Below are 24,995 nucleotides of genomic sequence, written 5' to 3'. Positions count from 1 at the left end.
CAGAGTAGCTGCTGTAAATCACATCATAGCACAGCTGTGAGTGCTAATTACTATCTTGGTGTGAAGACACAACTCAATCCATGCTAAATGTGCGGCTATGGGATGAGTGAAGCTAGTTGTGTGCGGGAATTTCCCTCGTGTTCAACATGTGTGTGTGGGTTCGGGGTTTTCGTCGAAGGCCTGGTTTCTTTCACACATCAGTGAGACAGAGGGACAGAGTTATTACACCATGAAGAGCTGTTCACGGCACAGCTGCCTAGATGGTCAGGTTCAACGGGCCAGGCTATTCATTAGGCTGGCCTGTTACTAAACAAGGGCTATGGTTATGGGACAGTGCTGTGTGGTGAGCGATTCAGTCTGGGTTTATCTGGCATCGCTCCTGGTTCTGAATGTAATTCAAACTTCCACACTGAAACCTTCCATTTTACAAGTTTCACAAAAAATGAAGTTTTGCTTTCTTTATATTCTACTGTGTTTTGTTCAGCTGAATGAGGTTAATTACTGTGAAAACAGGTTCCTCGCAGAATCAAATCATAATGACAATGCATTTTCCTGGAATAGGATGAAAGTACAAGCTACAAATTATCTTGAAAATACCTGACTAGGTTCTGTATGTTAGAGGAGCTGTCTTATGTAAGTTTTCAGGAGTAAACAACATTTTTGTATGTGCTGTAAAGAAGCAACATACATGATTTTTATCATTGTCTAAGCAAGACTTTAGAGAAAGATGAGAGTAAAAAAAAAATGTTGATGGTGGAGCCTTGTATGGTTATTGGATCAATCACTCCATCTAGCGCATGTCACAGTAAAAGAAAGGCACACACGTCGTTGGACAATCTCTGCCATCAAAACATGAGTGTATTTTGACCTTGGCATCGTACCTAATAATCAAGTCAAGGATCGTTAAGGACGAGTGAAGGGGACGAGACGTGAAAGAAAACAAGCACACACACATTGCAGCTGTTAAAGAGAGCGCTTTGCCACTGCACTTCAACTGCGTCCCTCTAATTACACCACTAGGAATAGATCCATAGATGCACCGAAACACCACAAAGCGCCAGCCGCCACACCAAGAACTGGCGGCCGCTGGTCCGTCCTCTGTAGAGCCTCCAACACACACAGGCCACTGGGGTTTCTTACATAACTCTACCCAGCCAAAGACTTCTGGGCTTTCCAGGCACTGTCGAGTCATACCATTGTTTCCAGCTGGGTCTATCTTTCTTTTTCTTGGTTGCTGAGCTTGACCACTGTGGAGGGAGGCTCAGTTAGGCTATGAAAGCAGTTTGGTTCTTCCTCTAGCTCCTTGGAAACAGTTCATTTAGGGCTCAACCAGAGCATCTGTCACTCAGGATTTGGGCCCTAATCAAAATCAAGAGGCCTTTCATTCTGCAGGCAGCTTTCACACGACAGTGTGGGGGAGTTTGATGTTTTTTTAATCATGCAGCTTTATGATGAGTCCAACAAACACAGCACCCAAAGTGAGGAATGCTAAACTTCGATCAAGATTCATCCTTATTACATACTCTTACTTCTAAAAAGAAAAGGGGTAGATCTTTGTATTTTGTGGCTATATGTTGTGGCGCTATTTTGGGTTGCAATTCAAATATTTAATAGCTCTTAATAGCCCTTTAATAGCCCTTTAGATTTGACTCCTTATTTACTTAGTGTTGTTTACCACCTCTCACCATGTTAAGAGCACAAATACAAATGTAATTTCGATGTTACAGGAAAAAGGTGTGTGAAAACAGGTATGAAATGGACACCTCACATCATAGATGTTTTGTTCAAATAGATCGACAACAGCTCCAGAACGCTCTGAAGGAAGTTCCTGCATCTCGGAGGCACCTATCTCATCACACCTGTTCTTAGCACTTATCAGAACTATTTGAGGTTGCTTTGAAGCCTACAGTGTTTGGTCTGGACATTCTGACCTTTCTGCAAAGTTTGCACTATATTGGCAGGTGTGAATCCTTCAATTGGAGTGGTGTGCACAAACTTTTCAAAAAGGTTTGCTAAAAATTGGGGCTTTCAGTCCGCCTGTAACGGAACTGTGGTCTAGACCAGTTGTGGTGTGAAAGCATTTCAATGAAGACCGATTCAAAGCAAGGAAATTATGACATGGTCACAGTCCATTTCAGGGTTTACCACGGGATATTTTGTTTTTAGTGTGATAGCAGCTAGTGGTGTGTCGCTGTCAACAAGTTTCTCCTCTTTGCTATGTACACACCGGCACATCCCCAAGGGTATTTAACGCCACATAGTGTAAATGGACTACTACTATGGACTACTTTCTGCAGCGTAGACGCACTGCTGCCATCTACCATTCAGTGTGTCTAAATTTAAGAAGTTTCCCTTGTAGTTATGGCAATGTGGAACGAACTTTGATGGATACCATTTTAGGTTTAGTTGACCACTGGCTTGAAACTACTAACTCAGAGTTTAGTTGAGTTGTTTTTTTATGTTATAGACCCCACTTAGTGTCCTATTCTCTCAGATAGAGCTTTTAGCGATCATTTCAGCTGCTTCAGAATCTGCATTTGTGAACTGCCGTAATCCTTGACCATGAACTCATTATTTCCAAAATAAATGAATGAGTCTACCAATCAACTGCAACATCTACAGGGTGTACCAATGCTTTTTAGCATTTTTTTTTTTTTTTTTTTAGCTTTAGTTGTTAGTTCAGTGTGTACATGTTTCTTCCTTCTAAATGCCTTATCTACCAGATCTTCTTGAGGTCTACTGAATGAGTCTGAGTACTGGGCTGCAATACCAGATCATCACACAAGCAGCAAATTTTGTGTCCATACACCCCCCCTCTATCGCCACCATCTGGTCACACTTTTGATTTTCCAATGATTACAACTTCACCAATTATTGACTTACAGACTCTGGAATGGTATCATATGATGTAAGAGGTCAACAAGAAATTGAAAATCCAGCCACATGGTCACCACCGGCCAATGAAACTACAGTAGAAAACATCCACATCAAAATATAACTGAGGGTACTACAGCCAATCCTAAAACTCCAAATATAAAATTTCATATCTCAGGCCATATGATGTATTGATCCAAAATCTTTTCAGGGGATGCACCTTGCACACTGAGCTGCATGTTGACATGGACAATTTTGCCTCACAGACCAATACTGTCAGCCATCTTGACTTTTTGCTACTGATTGAAAACTGAACCTGAGGAATGAAAGTGATAGGCTGGCCATCCCGTTTTGACAAAACGTTATGCATCATTAATCATTAATGCATGCATTAATCATGAAATCATTTAGCATCACTGGGCCACATGGATAAGAAGTTATCAAATAAATTCCAAAAATACAAGGATGCCAGGATGTTACATGCTGACAAACATGACAGTCTGCATGAAAATGCTATAACCTTGTCACTGTCCTCAATGCCTAGACGACATAACTGCTGCTATATTTTTGAGGATATTTGTACTTTGGTTTAAAACAATAACCAAAACACCCACAGACAGTTGTGTAGTAGTGAACAATTTCCCAGGCCTTTAAAAATAACATTGAGATTAACTGCTTTCTATTTACTCTCAAGTTGATCCTGAACACTTGGTTAGAATGGCAATTACATCTTCTATGAGCATCAGAGAGGCAACAAAAGGATAAAGCTCTTGTGAAATGTGTGTTCAAGTTCTCAGTTCATCTTGGGGCATCAAGATATTTTGTTGTTTTTTTCACTCTGTGTGTCACAGAGATGGAGAACGCTCAACAACAATCTTTGCACAATCCTCAAAAGTATTTATCATGCATCTCTGGAGAACAGGTTTGCCTAGGGTGGAGATCCAAACTTAATGGAAACTCCTGGAGAGATAGGTCACCATGGCCAGGTGGAGATCTACTACGTACAGTGGTGGTTTTCTGCCTGAGGTCGCAAAGATGAAAGGTGGACATGGTTTACTGTGGCGGTGTGGCTGACCGGAGCGCTGGAAACCAAACTTTCAAACTCTCTCACTTACACACACACTCATCTTCCAGCTCTAAGAACATTCTCTCTCTTTCTGTCTCTTTCTCTTTCTTTCTCTCTGTCTCAGTGTAAATAAGTAACCCATGAAAGATTGGGGTGAAACAACAGCACCCTCTAGAGCTGCCATTACTCTTGTGGGTGTGAACAGTGCAGGTAATACTAAACATAATATCATCATCTGTTTGCCACACCTTTAAATAATTCTAGCACTACTGTACATTAAATTATTCAAGAGGCACTGCTTTGGAATATTATTTTTGCATGGATGACAAGTGACATTAGGTTCTACTTTTGGTTAAAAAAAAATGATAATAATAATAATATAATAAAGAAATAAAAAAAGAGCTTTTATTTTGTAGAAAAAATAATAATAACAATTGTTTCTGGTTATAACTTTCACTAGTAATTGTATTTCCATTTACATAAAAATGAGAAATGTAGTTAGCTTCCATTTAAGTGGGATATTGCGGCACTTATGGGCATTGATTTGGGCTGTTTCATGAGCTTCTTTTTTTCCCTTGAAAGTAGAGGCAGGGAATTATAAAGCTATTTATCTGGTCTGTCTATGTCTGCAATACAGTCCTGCTCCCACTCAGACAGAGGTGCAGAGTTTAGTCATAAGTCCAGGTATGTGAAAGATTCCTTGGACAGGGAGGTCACGGGGTGAGAGCCATCTCTCAGCAGCTTCTTTATTAACTGCATACATGTAGGCCTCGCCACAGAAATACAAGGGAGAAACACAAGCTAACACATCTTAGCGTAAACACAGATAGAGGAGTGACCCTGTCCACATTCACAAAGAATCCACTGTGCCTTTATTTCCGGAGTAAAAAGTTCAGAATTGCCAAAAAAAAATGTAGGAAAAGAGATGCCAGAGGAAAATAACATGGTGAAGAGTGAATTTAGGATTTGTCCGTGGTGACTCCTTCTCACACACAAAAGCACAAGGTGTAGAAATGAGATGATTTGCTGGGGGATTTTTTTAAGTCGTCGAGGGGGCTTTGTTGTGACTCGGGCGATGGCGTGTCTAATGAATGACGGGCCTCGACCCTTCGCTCCCAGACACTTGAGTGGAGATGAGTGGAAGCAGAAAACCTCCAAAACCCTGCAAAGCAGAGGCTGCTCACAGTTAGACGTATGAGGTGAGTATGCAAGTACCACAGATATGAGAGAATGAGAAAGAAAGATATATATGAACTGAGAGTTGGAATAGTGCCTGGGGGTTATGTTCACCTGTAGCGGAAACAGAGTGACGGGTCGACACGTTCTACTTTATGAGAGTAACATCCGTTGATTCTCGCAATATGAGCAAACAGATTCACTTATCGTCCTGGACGAAGGCGCTGGTCCACCCCAGCCTGGGGGACAGGATGGCCAAACGAAAACCAAACACACAACCCGATGTACACGAGAACGGAAGAGGTCATCCACGCCTTTAGTTCAAATCCTCCCCTGTTGCTGTGCCAAAGTCAGCCAAACTCACACTTGAATTCCCCTCTGCAATCTTCTGGTTGTTGTCTGCTACCTCCAAAATAAATACATCTGTATGTGTGTGTGTGTGTGAATGTGTGTCTTACCACTGGGGTTGAATTGCATGCAGGATATGGGTTTGTCATGAGCTGGGAAGTGAGCCACCACTCCCTCTCCGTCCGAGTCCTCACTCACCAAGACCTGGAGTAACACACACACACACACACACACACACACACACACACACACACACACACACACACACACACACACACACACACACACACACACACACACACACACACACACACACACACACACACAGCCTTAGTCATTTTACAACAATGAGAACATTAAACACAAGAGCGGGACTTTCCGCTGCTCAAGGATTTCTCTTCACATTTTGTGTCTGACTTAAGCATCACCCTGTGATATCATGACCACCGAGCTGTTTTCGTTGACTGGACCCTGTGTGCAACAGCTGGAAGATTCCCTTTCTGAATGTGGCATTGCCCTCTTGTGGATAGAAAATAATTACCTGATAGGCAGGAACCCAAAGCAAAATGAAAAATGTACACTAGGTTCCAACATACTCTGTTTTTTCTCAATGGAGAAATTAGACTGAATCATCAAAACCCAAGCTATATTTCATTAATGTTAGTCATAGACATGAAAACACATTACTCTTGAGGGAGAGGCTTTTCTGAGACCAGTGTGGATGAAGTCAAGTCCAATAACAGAGAAAAGAAAATGGGCTAATTTACACTGGCAGTGGCTCCAGCCCAAGACAAGAGTGTTTTTCTGTAAACAGGCAGTAACCAGCATGAAATCTAGCTCCATGTGGAACCAGCCTACCAGAGATTAAAAGTCACACAACCAGATGCTGTCCGCTGGGAAGTGCAGGACAAGTCTGACAAAAGGCTGAGCTGAGACCAGTGGCTGGCAGTAAACTGCTCTAGTCATGAACAGAGATTAGAAATAAGCCCAGACATGAGGCCACTTTGTGTGTGTGTGTGTGTGTGTGTGTGTGTGTGTGTGTGTGTGTGAGAACATACACACAGTGATAAATCTGGCCCCAGTGTTGCATTAAGGATGTTGGAGGAGGCTGGCTGAGCATTTTTAATAGGAGCTAGTCCAAACACGAAACAGCCTCCAAAAACTAGGCTGGGAGGGGGAGAAAAAGCAGGGGGAAAAAGGAGGAAAGAAAAAAACAGAAGAACAGAACAGAAAGAAAGAAAGAAAGAAAGAGGCTGGTGACATGAAGCAGATCCCTTTTATTAAGGCGCAGGCAGACAATGTTGTTCTGTGAGGGAATCCTGCTGGAGCCCTTTGAAACAAGAGTGTCCTTTGGAGAGCTGAGCTTATTACACAGGAGAGAGTGAGCGTGTGTGTGAGTGTGTGTGTGTGTGTGTGTGTGTGTGTGTGTGTGTTATGGGCCCGCTGTTCCAAATAAGGATATTCAAAGACTGTCAGAAATAGCAATATCACAGACTGCCACGCTGAAATAAAAATTCACCTTTATCGTATCCCTGCTTTTTCCACCCAATCTCTACAACTCGCCCCCCACATCTTCCCTCTCTCTATCACTTTCCCTAACCCTCCCTCTCCTCCTTTCACCCTCCATTTCTCCTTGTCTCCCTAGCTTCTCCCTCAATCCCTCGTCCTCCCTCCCTTCCTGGCCCAGTCAGTGTTTATGGCCAGTGTAGGGTTACAGTGTGTCGGCTAGTGACAGAGTGCAGGCCTGCTTCTGAAGGCTTTAGGCCCACTTTATGGGACAACACACTGGCTACAGTGCAGCTACAGTGGAGGAGAGAAGGGAGTGTGTGAGTGCGTGTGTGTGAGGTGACTACATCCCTGACACAGAGTACTATGTATGCTAACACGCCTCATTAAAAATGTGACAGCAACTCCTGTGTAATTAATCATGGTTTGGAGTGGGTGAGGAGGATTAAGGAGGGGTGGGTGGGCTTTTAGCATCTTTTCATTTAAATGCACACATGGTTTGGGTGGATCCTGTTGAAGGCAACTGGCACGGTTCAAACCATAACATTACAACTAGGGTCAGACCCATATGGTTGTAACTGGTCTACCTATATACAGTATAAGGAGCTTACAATTATTTAGACTGACATATAAATCTGTTTCATGTAATTTAATTAGACAGCATCAAATAGACTGAAATTGAAGACAGGGTCTCTTACTAATGTGTATATATTTATATATATATATATATATATATATATATATATATATATGTGTGTGTGTGTGTGTGTGTGTGTGTGTGTGTGTGTGTGTGTGTATTATGATTGCTGATGATAGTTTACCCAGTGTTTCATATCTATGGCAAGTTAGATTTAAGGCTTTTTAAGACATTTTTTAATGCCATTCAGTATGGCAGTAACCAATTTGCAAGAATCTGCACCGAATGGGTTCAGGGATAATTTTGTCCAATTAAGGGATGTGCAGATATCTGGTTAGCTGGTCAACCAGTCATTTTAAATAAACCAGATATTCAAGTTGGTTAAGTGGCTAATTAGCATTTTTATAAAATATTTTGTTTTAATTTATATATAGGGTGAATGTGTAAAAATGTTAAATAAAGTGAATTTGTGTGGTTTAAGCAAATGAGCAAGGTCTAATGACATTACTTAGGCTACATTAGTATGTGGAACATTTACAGCTTTCTGCCAAGAAATGTAGAGAACAAGAAGCTCAATTTGGGATCATTTTAGGAGAGAAAAGAACAACGCTTGTTGTAAACTGTGTACAGTGCTAAAATGCAGCAGCAGCAACAGCAACATGTTGCAGCGCATTAAAAAACAAGCACCCGGTCCATTAGCCCAATGCAAAGGACACAACAAACAACCCTCGCCTCATTTTTACTGGGACCAGTAAGGAGACGTGACTCGCACTGTTCTGAGGAAGTGACCAAGCTAAGCATGCTGCCAATAAGTGTTGTTGAAGGCGAGGGCTTCTGTCAGCTCATCGACTACCTCAAACCAGAGAACAGCATGCCAGCAGGGCAGACGGTAAGTGCCCAGATTTGAAAAGCACTGCAAGGCCCGCTCACATTCGCTAAGAGAAAAGCTAGCTACTGCCGCCAACGTAGCCTATTATGGAGAGTTAGAAATATGAAAAGGATATCAAGTTTCCAACCAATTAATGACAGCAGATATCCGATTCTCAAAATATCCATTACATACATATAAATCCCTAGAGCAATTGTTTGGATGAAGGTGACTGAATAAGCTTTGATTCTTATTGTGCTGAGTTTTAAAGACTTCTTACACAGTTTGCCCCAGGCCTCTTGTTCACTGCCTTTAACGTGACTCAATCATGTCACAATATTGGCGTTATCCAACCAGTTTTCACTGAATTTGCACTCCCACATGATTACGGCAAAAAAATAAATCCTAAAACATATTTTAAATGCCTCCTGACCTTAGACAGAGAGATTTAAGACATGTTAGTGCCAATTAAGGCCTTATTTTCAGATAAACAAATCAAGGATCCACCAACACCCTGTATAACCCTACATCAGTGTCTACATATCTATCAGATGGGTGCTAATGTTCAAATGAAAGTGTCAGAGGAGCATTTTAGTGCCGCATTAAATGCTGTTTCAAAGACTTTTTTCAGATTTCTCCACAATTCTGTGGGAGGGACTGAATACTCTCCCACAGTTTTGGGGTCATGACAATTCAAAGTTATTGGCTACCAGCGACTAAAAAAATGGACAAGATTATTTGACACACAGGGCATCAGCTCAGCCTGAAGCTTCATGTGAGGTTACCGCCAATGTGCACCAACAGCCAGCTGTTTACCCAGCATCTCTCCTACGGAGGCAGCTAAAAACAGACAGGATTGTGGCTAAAAGCTTGGCTGTTAAAATATGCGGGCAATCTAAATCACACCTTTCAGCGAGCCGTGAGGAGTGAGGTGGTCGAGCTTGACTCTGCCCAGGCCGCAGAGGAAAAGCCAGCAGTGGAGATTTTTCTGTTTCCCAACAAGCCGCAGAGGCCACGGCTGTGTTTACCTGGGTCAGATTTGACAAGACCAAGGTGGGAAAAAGCCAAGAACAAATGGGCGCCAATTTAACTTTTGGTGTGTGTCTGTGTGTGTGTATGTGTGTGCGCGCACTTGTACATAAAGAGCCTTGTTGCAGGGAACTGTAAGCATTTAGAAGGCTAGCCAGTAAAGCTGACACTCTATTAAACAGGGATGGCCACCTGGTAACAGTTTCTGGTTCACCACCGTGCAGGGTCTAAAAAAAGAAAATGAAGTGTCCTCAGACCAGTTTTAGATTTGGGCTGGGCAAGTTTACAAGAATCTAATTTGTCGTTCCCTAGTCACTGTAAAATTAAAGGTCTGCACTTGATGCGCTACCGTAAAGAAGAAACTGTGACTCGGTAATAAGACGACTCACTGAAATCATTACAAAGCCGATAGCAGCTGTAAAAAGCCACCAGCTCTACTGCAGAATCTATTACTCTGATACTCTTATATCCTTTCTCCTAAAAAGAATTTTAAAAACACATTTGTATGGCACATTTCATATTCAAGAGAGTGTCTCAAACATGTCATAAAAACAGATATCACATGAAGAAAATATACATACACTAATGTGCATAGAGAGTCACACCTTACACACCTTATTGGAATAGCAAATAAATACAAGACAACTCAATGTTATTTTTCGATAAAAATACAAACCATCAGCTGGACTGTAACTAACCATACTGGCCGATGAGTTCATGATTTCCTCCCTCCAAATTTTAAACCCAATCCCATGCCTTTGCCCTTTGGTTTATGAGCTGGTTGCAGGCTGCATGTGATCTGCTACTCACTGCTATTGTCACGTGAAAACCAAAAACTCCTTAATTTAAATGAAAGATTACATCATCCTCTGTGGGTTGAAAAAAATCTACAACCCTTTCGTTATGAGACCATTTCATTTCAAATTTAACCCTTTGAAACTCTGAAAAAGGCAATGTCATTTAAAAGGCAATGAATATCTGAAGAAGAAATAGTAATGACTAGTAATGAGCAAAAAAAATATAAAAATTTCAAGAACATCACCAAAAAATTTGAAAAGAAAATAGAAAAGAAAAGAAAAACAATATTTCATAACAGTTTTTATAATAGTTTCTCTTTTTCATTTTTCACTTTTCTTGTAACCTTTTACAAATTTCTTGCAAATCTTCAGGTCATTACTTGCTAAGTTGCTCATTGCCTTTTTTCTCGTGTTTTTAAAGGAAATCAAGCCAAATTGCTTGGGTTTGAAAGAGTTAAATGCTTGTGAAAAGCACCTGATTCCTTTCACAAGCATTCAAACACAAGAAATCTGACCTCAATCCAGGTTTCAAAAGGTTAATCAAAGACGCACAGATAACGAAAGCACACAATTTTGTTTGTTTTCCCAAATCAGAAAAGATTCTGCAAATCCTGATACTGACACTTGTGATTTGCACGTTTGACGTTTTCGATCACATTTGGAGACTCCATTTCTGCAGGGGGGCAATCTAGCCATCAATTCACTGCAGCTCTCAGAAATACAGAAGTCCCACCCCACTGACCAATATCTGTTCAATAACGATGACAAGCGACGCCACAAAATCTAAAGGCTGACATCTGCATACATTTTCGATTCAATAAATAAAAGCAGTAACATGAACTCAAAAAAAGCAACATCATCTGTTTGAGGCTTAGTATTAAACCCCACTAGACATTACCATGCAAGTTAAATCTCACAGAACTGAGGCCGTTTACATTAGTACGTTAAATATTTTCAATGTGTAAGTTATTCTAAAGTATTTCAGCTCAACAACAGATTGCAGATTGTCCACACTGAATTTACATAGTAAAGAAGGATTGAAATATTAAAACCATCTCTGCCTCAATTTGTCCGCTAAGCCACAATAATGCACATAATCACTTCATACAAAAATAATACAAACACTGTATTGATTAACTGCACAAGTCATCCATACTGTATACTGTATATGATGCTGATGCTATTAAAAATCACACCAGGACCCACAGGATCTCACTATGGCTCTCATGTAAAATTCCCATTTCCATGATTTTCCATAACTAAGTTAATGTGCTTCCATGCAGAGTTGATTTTGACAGCAAATTTTGATTTAGTTAGTCTTTTGCCATTTTAGTCATTTGAATTTTGTTAGTTTTAGTCGAAAAAAAAAAAACAATGTCTTTTTCTCTGCAATAACACTAATAATAATTAAACTGATGGTGACCTTTACACACAGCTCTACATTCCACATCATAGCTTCTTGCATTTTCTATTTACCTTAGCTTTCGTTATTATACTGTACAAAAATCAATAATAAAAGTTTGGCCATATGTCTGTTCTTTTTTCCCTCTCAAAGGCGGGCTTTGGTACAGACATGTAATGCACAGATGTGTTTAGGTCATGTTCAGCTAATTCCTTCTAATTTCTTCCTTCAGCTATAAATGAGGTCAGGAGCTGTTTTCTCATTCATCTGTGTCTTTTTCTCTTGTTTTACTCTCTGGATGAAAAAGTGATTCTTGCCCCCTGGACAGTATTGTTGGCGAATATTTCTCATCATAATGTTTGTCAGTGAAATTAACATTGCCTCCATGATTTGTTAATGCTGTTTTTCTAAAGGGGTCAACAGTCTGAATTCTACTCCAGGTGGACTGACAAGCACCAAAGAATATAAAGTGTGAGAATAGTTGGAAAGTAGGGCTGAACAATTAATCAAAATATGCTTGAAATTGCAATATGGCCAAGTACAATAACTTGATTGCAGGTCAATAAAAGTAAAATGTGTGAACAAAATGTTGTTGTTAATCAAGTATTATGGTTTGATATCAGACCCCAGCAAAAAAAGGAAAAAAAAAAAAAAAATCACACCATGACCATTCTAAGGCCTTTTTTTGCAAAAACTGTGGATCATATCACAGTTGCAAAATCTGTAAAATTAATTGCAATTTTAACCATATCATTTAGCCTTATTGGAAAGTGTATTCCACTATATTCCTGTCAGTGGAAATGTATATGTGTGGAAGTGTATGCAACCCATTTGTAAAATTCCCTGATATCCTGTGACTTTCCCAGGGAAAACTGCAGCAGTTCAACAGTATCAAAATCCAAATTATATTATGATGTCCTTTCCAATCCACCTAGCCATAACACACACACACACTCAACTGACCTGTCCTTCACCAACATTGTGTGTGTCAATGATGGTGACCACACCGGGGTTGTGTGGGCTGCGGCGACTCGCGCTGTGTGGCGTGCCCTCCTCGTCCGGGGTTCCCGCTGGCAGGGTGCCTGCCAACTGTGTGACAACCTTACCCACCATGGTCAGCCCCGTCTTTAAAGTCTGAAGGGGGGAGGACAGGAAGACACGGCAATGAGTTTTGAAAGCAGTACATTTGTCTTTATAAGCTTTACCATGCACATAATACTTCATTCCCATTTGATAAACTGTTCATGCATGGTGAATATACTCGGTCATTTATATTTTCAGGTATGCACAGGGAATGAAGATGAGCAGGAGGCTGTGGCGGAGCGTGTGTGTGTGTCTGTCTTTGCCAGTGGGAGCATGTGTTCACTTTGTGCCCGCTGATAACTGATGATGATTGTAGAACTGATGATTTGTAGCACTGAAACAGCAGGAGACACCAGTGTGTGTGTGTGTGTGTGTGTGTGTGTGTGTGTGTGTCTGTCTGTCTATGTGTGTGCCCGAGTGTGAGTGAGGCTCCTCTGTGTCCTCTTAAGGCCCAGCCAGGGTGTCTGGCTCAAACACACCTCTGTGGCTCGATCGAGGGAAATGGATAGTGCTGCTTAAGTGGAGTCTATCTCACCTACTACACTGTCTTTGCCTAATGGAGTCCTCTGTGTGTGTGTGGTGTGTGTGTGTGTGTGTGTGTGTTAGCGCCAAAGGGGCCCCGGAGAGCCTAATCAGGCATTCAGGCTAGGCGGCCCTGTCAATACAGCGTGGCGCCTCGCGTTTGTTGGGTCTGTGGATCACCCACTGTCTCTCTTTGCCACTTGGCCATGCACACTAACAGTGTCTGCTCCATGTGTGTGTGTGTGTGTGTGTGTGTGTGTGTGAGTGTGTGTGTAAATTGCCAGAAGCGCCATCAATTATTAAGTGAGGCGTTTGGCTCCTAATTGATCAACACTAATGTGTTTTCTAATCACTGCAGTTGTGGAGTTCTTAGTGCTAGTCCAAACAGGAGCTATTGATCTGCTAGGAGGGGTGGGCAAGACGCAGGTCATGTCTGGTGGCTGACATATACAGACATACACACAGGCACACACACACAGAGCTACAGCCTGATTAGATGCGCTGTCTGTCCCCACCTAAACAAATTACAACATAATTTATGTGAAAGATCTGTCATTCATGCAACCAGCAGTGATACGTAACAGAGCTGATGTGATGCACAAATTTGCTGTAAGAGGACCAACTTCAAACAATAATTCTAGTTATATTGCATGAGCCATTGCACTTTCAAATTTTTTTTGCTCCATGCAAACACAACCCATTACTCTTTAATGCCACCCCTCCCCCTTTTTGTTTCCATGTCTCTGGACGTCAGTACTAAGAGCCAGCGTGTCGCGCCACAGGCCAGAGGGAGATACCTTGTCATCTGTATTGAGATATATGGTCCTAAATGAGGAGAGGGCGGGCTGCAGACTGCCTGTCTGCATATCAGTACCCCCCTCTGCTGTCCACCCCTCACCACTAAGCTAACCCGTTAGCGACACGCTGCTCTTTTTGATGTATACCACCATTAGCCTGCTAATGGGGCTTCTCTCGCGCTAGCTGTTAGCGCTCGTTAAGTAAAGGGGAAGGGATAAGCTTGGTCTTTGTAAATCAATTAGCCCTTCCCCCTTTGGGACTAAATGGAGAAACAGACTAGAACCATATGAGGAGCTAGCTAGCTAGCATGGGTTGGTGAGCGGCTAAATTGGAGCAGGAATAAATTTTGCTTGGTATCAAAGGGGACTGTCGGCTGTTAGTGAGGTAGCTTAACGCCGCTCCCCTGCAGAGATGAGTGCAGGGAGGCCTTTGGAGAGAAAGGGATTACAGTGGAGAGGATCAGATGGGCAGGTTTGATGAAGTGTCTCATAAGCCCAGTCCCAGTCAGCAGAGGAGGCTGGGCAGATCCAATGTCAGCACATTTACAGATGGAGGTAGGCGGTGGTGGAAACAATGTATTATGTACCGGTGCATCCAAAACTATGCTAGGGACACACAAGAGGACATTTAAAAAGATTTTTTGACCACAATCTCACCACGAGGACTGATTTTCAGGATTCAGAATGATTTAGCACTAATCTGAGACGACAAGTCCTGACATCCACCTGCAACATGACATGGCAAATCACTCAAATCTAAATGGTAACAGGGAATTGCCAATGAGAGTTGAGCGCAACAAAATCAGTTAAGCAAAGTAAGGAAAATACTCAATTTTCCTGTTTGTTTGGGATGCGGATTGCAATGACAATGGTCTATATTTTCACCACATTTGAGGGGTTGGATGGTGTTAAAACTTGGCAAGTGTATATCTCCTAAATCCAAGGGGTCATCAAGGCAATAGTCCCTAAATCAGATTGGTTTTCAGTTCAGTTCAGTAGTTCAGTTAAGTACATTTTATTGTCTCTACTGTCCAGGTGATTGCTGTCCTAAAGTGTGAGTTCTCCAAGTTTGTGTTCCCCAAATCCAAGGAGTCATCAAGGCTGTGTCCTCAATTCCAATTAGTCAACAAGTGTGTGTTCCCAAATCAAACTGGTCAACAAGTTTGAGTTCCCCAAACCAATGAGTGATCAAGGCAGTGTTCCCTGAATCTGACTGGCCGTGAAGTGTGTGTTTTGCAACCCAAGATGTTAACAAGTGTGAGTTCCCATGTTTGCATGAATATCACCTGAGTTCAGGGGAAAATATTGCCAAAATGTTATGGTTAGGGTTATAACTGGGTGAGGGATTTTATCAAAGCTGTTTTAGCGAATGGGCAACGGACCAGAGAATTTTGTAACCAATCACGGCACTGGTGGGTGCACCGTTCCCAGAGCTCCAGTGGGATTCATTACAGCGCCCCAAGTTCCCTAAATCCAACCAGTCATGCAACAAGAACTAAAAAAAAAAGAAATGCAGCTGGCAGTCTTTTCAGTGAGTATCCAGCTGAAGACATACACATATATTTATATATGACAGACTGGTAAATAAGTGTGTTTGTGTGTGGCAGCTCACTTTGGCAGCGTTGATCACTGTAGCTGTGTAGGACTGGGCATTGTCACCACAAGCCCCTCCGCGAGACTGGTGACACCGGATCAGCTGCAGAAACCCAGGAAGATATACAAATAAATAAAGGCTTATGGTATGACTCAGATGTATAAAGATGAAAGCTTAGGCAAACTAGTCATCAACTGGGAATTCAAACATCAAGTATTCAAGGGTCCCTCTCTTCTATCTTTGGAGAAAATTGGTTTTTAAGAAGAGGTCCAAAGAGACATTATGCGGCTCAAGAGCCAGTCTGCGTCAATTTCATTTTACATACAATGTCAATTGAATGGTTCTGTGCCCGCCCTACTCTTACTGTTCAAAAACTGGATTTTGCATTTCCTGGAAATCTTTAAGCGGTCACACAAACAGTGGACCCATCTGTCAATTACTTGAGTGGGCCAGCCTAATCAGAAAACCCACCAAACACAATTATCCATTAAACGTATTGCAGAGCGCGCAATAGAACATTCTGGTTTTTGTAAATACTTAACAATCCCATTAAATAGACATAGAAAACTCCTGTGCATCTGTTGATTTTCAAAATGTTATCATTTCTAGTGGACTCTTCTTGGAATGAGTTGTGCGCCCAGACAGATTAGAGAGGCAAAAAATAGATAAATGCATTTTTTGGATTGTAAATATGTCGCTGTTCTGATAAAGCACTTGTGTAATGGATGGTGTGTCTGTGCCTGTGTGTGTGTGTGTGTGTGTGTGTGTGTGTGTGTGTGTGTGTGTGTGTGTGTGTGTCTATGGCCAACCTTATTCTCAGCATAGGCTAGCCAGCGGCTTCCCAGGGCTATTGGATTGAGGCTGGGACCGGGGCAGGGATAGCAGCCTGAAAAGACACAAAGTTATTCAGCAGGGCACACAGAGTTTTGATGTGAGGAAATCACCAATTCATAATTTTGGTCCAGACAGCAAGTCTTGGGTAACGTCAAGATCCGAAGTTTGCCAGTAAAAAAATAAAATAGACAGCTAAATCGATAGATAGATAAATGGAGGACTAAATAAATAAATAAATAAATAAATACCCCCCTACCCTTGATGATAAAGGGGGATTTTCATGAGGCTCATCCCCAGAGAATGGGTCTAACTCTCTTAAACCATTAATGTGTTTGTGAGGAGTCTTGTTTGGGATGATAAATGGGAGCCTAATGAGGGTGACTTGCTGTGTGTATGTGTGTGTGTGTGTGTGTGTGTGTGTGTGTGTATACATGTTATGACCTAATGGAGATTGTGGTACCCAATAAAGTGAGGTTGGCCCCTCTGCAGATTGACCAACACACTGATCCCCAAAGGGTCTCACTCACACACACACACACACACACACACACACACACACACACAACCTGAAAGTCCTGTCAGCAGAAATGAAAATAGAAGCCAATGAGCCACAATGACAGACAAAACCATAAATTCACAAGCAGATACAACCATCTTGGACATGATAAACCAGAACAAATTTTTCTATGCCCACTCAAACAGATGTGGAAATAAACAGGCACTTATAGTAGACTGCACTGACTAACATTACTAGTGACGCCGTGTTCCAGCTACAGCGGCATCCATCACATCTACCGCAACACAGAATGCACCAAAAAAAAAGGAGAAGAGAAAAAAAAACTGCACACATGTGCTCGGTGCTTGTAAACAAACGTGGAGACGTGATGGATATTGTCATAAATTGCCATAAATGCATGCAGATACAGACGGCGACAGTCTGCTTGTTTCAAGTACATGTAAACAGGGATAGATGCACAAAATCCCGACAAAAGTTGCAAGCATGAACACACGCGCTGTGTTAGAGTATGTGGGCTGATACACAAACATGCATACACACACACATTCACATATACACACAGAAACACACATAGTGAGGTAATGTGAGTGCATGAAGGTGTGGGGGAGAGAGCTGGCTGACAATAATTTAGTGCTCAGGGAGCAGATGAGATGGAGGCAGACAGTAATTTACTGTGCTGTGTTGGGGAAGGGGCTAAGGGGGGGCTGAGGTAAGCCACAAGGCCTGCTGGTAACGCCAGACAAGCTTTTTTTTGTGCCTCTCCAAGGCCGAGGGGAGCCCGGTTAGTGAGATAACATGTGTTTGACATCCTGGGTGGAGACCAAAGGGGGCACAGCAGGCAGAAGAATACTGTTTACTAAAAGCCAATACTGATACTTTTAGATTGAAGAAGAGAGTGGAGTGGAGCTCGGAGTGTGCCGGTTAGGGAGACCAAAGCAGCGGTGCTTAGGGAATTTTTGGCTGTGCTGTCCTCCACCTCATTCGTCAGATTGGCACTGCTTATTTCTATGATTCTCTTGTTCTGTATGCCCCCGTGTGTCTGCACACCGGGTCTACCGATGCTAGGTTATTGACTGTAAATTGCCACAGTGTTAAAAAGGCTGCCTTTTTTAAAATGATGCACCAAAACTTTGGAACTCATTACCTAAAGAAATTAGAGAAGAAAATTCAGTCAGTTCTTTTAATCACCTTTTAAACATGTTTTAACTTGAACTTTTACTTGATTTATTCTGACATGTTATTTTATCATATTTGTTTTGTTCAATGCATGGAAAGTGCTATACAAATAAAGACATTATTATTAGCATTATTATGCATATCAACTGTTTAGTTTTATATGCTGACAATCCTGTTGACACTGGATAAAGGCATATCCATATCTGCAGTGACCGATTTTCTATAAAAGGATTCCAGTCCATGTAAGTCAATATGAACATAACTGTACTTCTATGGGTTTGTTTGTTTCTTACATTTAATTTGTTTCATCACTTTTTTTTTTTAAATCACTTAACTTCTATGATTTATCACTGTGCAATTAATCTAAAACAACACCATAAAACACCTTTCTATCAATAACTAAAAGCTAGAAGGAGATAAAATAAAATGTTCAGTTTTAAGGTAACAAACTTTGCTATTGTATTCCAACTGTTTTATTATATTGGTATAGTTTCTAACCTTACCTATACAAAATGTTTACTATAGCTATTTTACTGTAATTAAACCTTTGAAATGCATTTTTATTTTGAATGGTTTTATTTAACCCTCTGAACAACCTTTATTTCATTTATTTATTTATTTATTTATTTATACATTCATTCATTCATTCATTTGAATGCCTCTTGTGAAATCTTCAGTTTTTGTCATACTTTTATGGTAATAGTCTTGTAATTTAATTTGAAAAATATAATTATAATTATCACAGATATATCTTTCTGGTATCTTTTTTGTGACTAATTTTGTAGTATTTATTTTATTTTAATTTTTTTTGTAAATTTCCTAATAATTTCCTGTTCTTTCTGCACTTTTTTAAGCCAATTTTTAAGCCAATTTTCAGGGGTTTTATTTTTATTTATTTATTTTGCTTTTAATAGTTTCTTATTTTCATGTCATTTCTGGTAAATTTGCTTAGCCTTTTCCCATGCTTCTGAGAGAAATCACATGAATTTGCTCAGATTTCAGATGATTCATAAGTCATGAGAGGTCATTTTGTATTTGTAAACTGGAGAAGAAATTGAATCTTCTCAGGAATGAACAACAAAGAGACGCAGGCACATATAACACGACCTAATCATGACTTCAGTGCCACATTGCCTGATCATGACTTTTATGCATTGTTCCGCTCGTAAAATGCCCAAAGAAGGCTTTTACAAGCAAGATGAGCAGAAAAGATGAACAGAAAAGAAAGAAAGCCTGGCAGAGGTGGTTGACTGAACCCCCACTTGAATACGCAGGAAGAACATAAACATGGGACGAGCCCAAAGTGCTCATAAAAACATCACATGTCCACCGTCACGTCCCCAGCACACAATAGGAGCATGGCTCATCCAAAACCAGGCTGCACACATCACAGGGCCCTTTTGTTTACTCCTCTTACCGCCCAAACGGACCAAACAACTTTATGAAGAAGAGGTTTCTGCATTCAGAAACAATTAATAACTATTGAGCATGTTTGGTTTCCTGTGGCCCAGACACTGATAGGGAAGGCAGGCAGACAAAGAGGAGACACATTAAAGCCGGCCAGTAATGGCAGTTTACTCCAGCCAATGACTTAAGTGGACAGCAATGGCCTTGTAATACAGTCTGGACTTTTTTTCCACTACCTTCTTGAGGAGATATGGCAGGTAGAGCCAGGAAGATGCAGAAGTTATGTTGTAAACATTTTGTGTGTGTGGGTGGGTGGGTGTGGGTGTTTGTGTGTGCTGAGCTTCAAATGGAGGGGCCATACATGCTGTTTGGATAAAAGCAGTTCAGTCACAATACAAAGCTTGGGAGAACTACAGTATGGCAAGCCCTAGTTCTTGGTTGTATTATAACCAATGTTCTGTTTTGTGTTTGTTTGGGTTGTGTGATGCCAGCGTGACAGAGTCACTGATCTTGTTTGGCAATGTTAGTGTTGATGGGTCGGAAAAAAATGACGCATTACGTGACTAGCGCTGTGTGTTTGTGCCATTGAGTACAGTACAGTACGTTGCTCCAGTGCAACACTCTTCATGAAAATATGCTTTTGTTGGAGTTACTTACAAAAATAACATTTAACATGTGATGAGGGGTTGTGTGAATAAAAAAAGTTATTATTTCACAACTTCCCACTTCTTAAACTGAACAAAACTTCCTTATTTACTTTCTTTAATGAGAAATAAAACGAGCAATTTATTAGCAGAGTAAAAAACAAGAGAATAAACTTAACTGAAAGACCAAAAAAACGCAGGTGAAATGGGTTCATGGGTGCAAAAGAACCTCCAAATTAAAGGGTTCAAAACATTTTAAAATACATGCACTGTCGTGCATTACCAAAATGTCATAAAATCACATGAATGTGATTTTATTTCTTAACACAAGGGGTTTCATGAACTAAGATTTGTAAGCGTTGAGTTTTAAATGTTGATTTGATAACTAGTGAAACAGTTGTGGGTGAATACGTAGACCAAGAGTGCAACGAAAGCGTGAAGTTCCCATGGACTCCCATAGGAATTCCTGCTTTTAGCGACTCCCTCAAAGCAACAGAGAAATCAAAGTACACTTTAAACATTAAGTTAAAAAAACAGCTTTATGTTGTTAAATTCAAACACCTTACTTGTAACAAAGAACTTCTTGGTGAAGGTGCAGCTGTCAAACGCTGCAATCTTCTCTTGTAGGCTGACAACTAAAATCCTGCAAGTGGGAGACAACAGACATTCATGTCAAATAAACATCCAGTGACAGACTGAAAATAAGCTTGTGATATAAGATAAAAAAAAAAAAAATCAAACACCATTACATATAACGGGCCTACAGTTTTGCTTTGCATGAGATCAGCCGGCACAAAAGACATACTGTTTGTTGCAGTGTAGGTCATAAATAGGCGTCTTGAACTGAATTGATTTGACCATTTCTCCTGTTCGCAGAGAATACAGGTCCGCACAGCAGTATGGGGGGCTTGTCCTGAAAATACACAAAACAAAGGCATATATTCAACGTCTGAATACTGCATGCATATCAGCAGTGAACCATGACACTGATTGCTAGGCCCTGACTTGCACATACACGCATTGTATGTACTTATGAGTACAGATGTCAATTTTTGTAGTGTTTTTTCTTCCTTTTTTAGATAAGAACAATTAATTAAGAAAAATTGTAACAGATTGGACTAACTACATAGAGCTCAAACAGCAAAGTAGGAACTATGGCATGGGCCACTAGGAGACTTCGGGTGTCATTTATATACCCTCCATACTCTGCCATTGTTTAGCATGTTATATTTTTTGAAAACACAACTATATTTAGCCTTTAAAAAACAAACAAAAAAATGTAGAAACACATATTTGCAATATGAGAATGTACAAATAAGTGTAAGAAGAGTGACTGCAGTGTTTTTTATGACATTCCAGAGTAAGTGACAAATGAAAGAATAAATATACTTTAAAAGCATCTTAGCAACAGAAGGCAGAGTCATTTACTGTGTATACACAGAGGAGGTTGACCTTCTCCTAAAGTCACAACTGACTACAATTTGTTGAAAATAACTGCGGCAGTATGACGTCAGCATCCCGGCGTGAGCATGCGCAAAGAAGCAAAGAGGCACTGGTGACATCAGCAGTTTCAAATTGTTTCCTTTTCACCGTCCACATGGCAAAAGGAAAACAGCGTGTTAAAAAAATTCCACTCTTGAGACGTTTTCCAAAAGCTACATTTTCAATGAGCAAAAAAAGCTGTTTTACGGACAGAAGGTCAAAACGTAAAAAAAAGATCAAAAAAAGTTGTCATTTGTGCTTCATAGTCACGCAAAAGCCTGGTGCGATTACACACCAAGTGGGTGAAAGATAGTCTGCTTTAGTGTCAAGTACATGGAACAGTTTCTGCCTAAATAATGTCAAAAAGCATCCAGCTATGTCTACAAGTAAGGAGGATGAACCTAGCCAAACTAGTGTGACAATAGCTTCCAGCTTGTCGGAAGACATTCGTTCCAGCCAGAGTCTGTACTCTCCCTGCCAACATGATTGCTGAAGATATGCGACCCATGTAAGTGATGTCAGTGATTCCCTTTGTCTATAATCTGTTTTAGTCTTTGTAAAATTTGGCACGTAGCAAATATCGGCATATTCGTTAAGATCACACACAGAGATGAGAACCAGGAGAAAATGGACTTGTGTGCATCCCTAGTAATCAGAGACAGTCTTGGGTGGCTGTGCGTGAAGAGTGTATCAAACCTCCAGTCAGTGAATCCCACATTAAGCGGACAGATTGCCATAGAGCAGTTTGTTCTAAACCATCTCTTCATTGTTTCACTCTGCGAGTCCTTGGAGGATTTGCACAGTATTTGTTTCCACTATGTCTCTCTGGCCTACCTCCTCTGAGGCTCCACAATGAAAGGGGGTGGAGTGTGTGTGTGTGTGCGTGCATGTGTGTGTGCAAAAGGGGAAATGCTTTGTCATGTAAGACACACATTTACTACAAGCGTTTCTATCAACGCAGCAGAAAAGAGGGTTAGATGAGGGAGGCTATCCAACGACAGGCAGTGGCTGCTGGCAAAGGAAAAGTCGGACATAAATCTTCATCAAGCTACATACACTTTCACTGCGGCCTCTCTTTCAACCATTCTCCCTCTTCCACTCCCTCTCTCTCTCTTTCTCTATCACCCTTGGCAGGGCCTGTGGTGCCATGCTGGCTATGGCTACAAGGGTGAAATGTGGTGTTAGTTTTATTTCTTGAGCCATAGGACTTTGTGCTTTCAGCAGCCTATTTAGTCTACTTGTGCATATTCAGTGCAGTTATACGCCTCATCAATCCCAGCATGTAAGGGTTTAGGAGTAACAGGAGGCATTGGCCGGATCTTGAAATTACGATGAAGTCACAGTGTGCTGCATTTGGCCTGTAAAGACAACACTGACTTAAATTTGGAAATCAGCTACAACAGTGGTTAATTACAAAAACATTATACTGTATGTGGAAAAAAAATCAAACACAGTGACACTAGCATTGATTATGCTGGAAATTGAGGGTTATGAGACAAGTCACTATTGGGAGAGCTTATTTGACTATGTGATCAGATCAATGAGAAAATCCCCTTCCTGCAGACTACAGGCTGTGCCAGACATCATTATGGACTAATGAGGTTAAGCAGTGGATAGCTATTGCCAAGTCACTGAGAAAAATCTGGATATTATTCAAATGACAGAGTCATAATGGGGGGACTTTAATCCATTACAAGACATAGATGACCTCAGTCATGTTGAATATTCCTGCAGCACACCCTGGTCCAGTGACCGACTCTAGTCGCAATGTCCATCTGCCTTCCCAATCACTGCTGTTGCTTCTTCTTTATGTTGGAAACAGATCTGCTTCTCCCATTTAGGACCCTGACAGACGTTCACTGTGGGTGAAATGCTACAGGCAAAGAATCAAGAAAATGACCCTTTTTCAAAATATGCACATATCAAGAGTATCACCAAGTGGCCAAGGCATCTTAAAGCAGCTACAAATTGTCAGGAACATGGAAGCACTTAGAGACTAGGGGGTTCAATGTGAAAAAGCTGTGGGATGCCTCGCCAATATGCTATTCAATAGTGTCGAGTGAGTCGCAGCCAGCGAGGGAGTTTAATTTGTCGTAATTCTTCCAATGAAGGAAGCTCTGAATGGACCCGATGATAGAGAAACCAGTCGGCCTTTCCAGCGTTTTCCTCCCCTTCTTTTCACCCCTCACTCCTCCCCCTCCTCTACTTCATTTGGTCATTTGCGTGGTCTGTGTGTAATTGTGGTGTTTGCCATGCCATACTGGTACTGAACCTTTCTTTCGCCATGACAGCAAATGCCAAACAACGTTAGTGTCTGTGGACCGGTGCTCATGGAAGCTGGGCTGTATGCGTTGGCTCATGAAGTGCCCACAGAGCGAGCGTTGGTCGACCATAGCGAGGGAAAGCACTTCTTGGTAGAGTCCTTGAGGGGAAGAGGGTTCTCTCAGAAATTTCATGCCTATATGCTATAGGTTGGCAGACCAAATGACTGGTGCCTGACTGCTAAAGCCAGCTAAAAGAAAAGCAGGATCTCTAGCTATTTCTTGTTATGTTAGGATATTCAATATATCTAAGCGACCAGCTCAGTTAAAATAAGAGGTGTACTAGATCTTTTATGTGTTTGTTATTTTCTTTACTTTTAGATTTTGGTCACAGCAGGCACCTTGCATTTGTCATCAATGTAATTTATATTTATGAAAAATGTAACTGATACAGAAAAAATTAACTTTGGTGCAGTACTGGGTGATATAGTTACCAAGATGTTATATGAGTCCACATGGTGGTGAAATATCCTCATTTGCTCTGTGCTTCCCTGGCCTGTTAATCCCCCTGTGTTTGTGACTCTCCATCCACTTCCATAGTACGGCAAAACAACTCCAAAAATAACACTTTTAACAGATAAATGAACACAAACAAAGCAGAATATGAAACATAAAAAACAACAAGTCCCAGTACACATTTTTTTGAGGAAACTGAACATCTCTTTTATTTTCTTCTTCTCATTTGAACTGGAAAGTAGCATCTGCAGCAAACTTCTGCCTAGTAACACTGTGCCAGGAAGAAACAACCTGATTGTACTTCTTTAGATAATTATAATTACATGGAGGAAAAATGGGTACCAGGACTTGTTTTTAGGTTGACATAATCTGTTTTGTTCATGTTCATTTGTGTGCTAAAAGTGTTATTTTGGGAGCAGTGTTGCCAACACAAATATAGTATTCTGGATTGGCAGTCCA

The 24,995-nt window shown here is 41.0% G+C and overlaps 1 protein-coding gene across 2 annotated transcripts in view; it reads right to left on the bottom strand.

Annotated features, from left to right (window-relative positions):
• Positions 1-24,995, bottom strand: part of bcas3 (BCAS3 microtubule associated cell migration factor) — a 356,333-nt gene that overhangs the window by 293,010 nt on the left and 38,328 nt on the right. For both annotated transcript variants that reach the window (XM_030066285.1, XM_030066286.1), the window contains exons 8-13: positions 21,083-21,190; positions 20,844-20,920; positions 16,509-16,585; positions 15,718-15,801; positions 12,667-12,837; positions 5,575-5,668 (exon numbers count right to left, since the gene is read on the bottom strand). In XM_030066285.1, coding sequence (XP_029922145.1) covers positions 5,575-5,668; positions 12,667-12,837; positions 15,718-15,801; positions 16,509-16,585; positions 20,844-20,920; positions 21,083-21,190 — 611 coding nt within the window. The remainder of the gene's footprint in view (positions 1-5,574; positions 5,669-12,666; positions 12,838-15,717; positions 15,802-16,508; positions 16,586-20,843; positions 20,921-21,082; positions 21,191-24,995) is intronic.

This window comes from Myripristis murdjan, chromosome 13, assembly GCF_902150065.1.
Source record: "Myripristis murdjan chromosome 13, fMyrMur1.1, whole genome shotgun sequence".
Lineage (NCBI taxonomy): Eukaryota > Metazoa > Chordata > Actinopteri > Holocentriformes > Holocentridae > Myripristis > Myripristis murdjan.
Note: the sequence above shows the minus strand (reverse complement) of the source record. Positions and strands in the feature narration are given on the sequence as shown.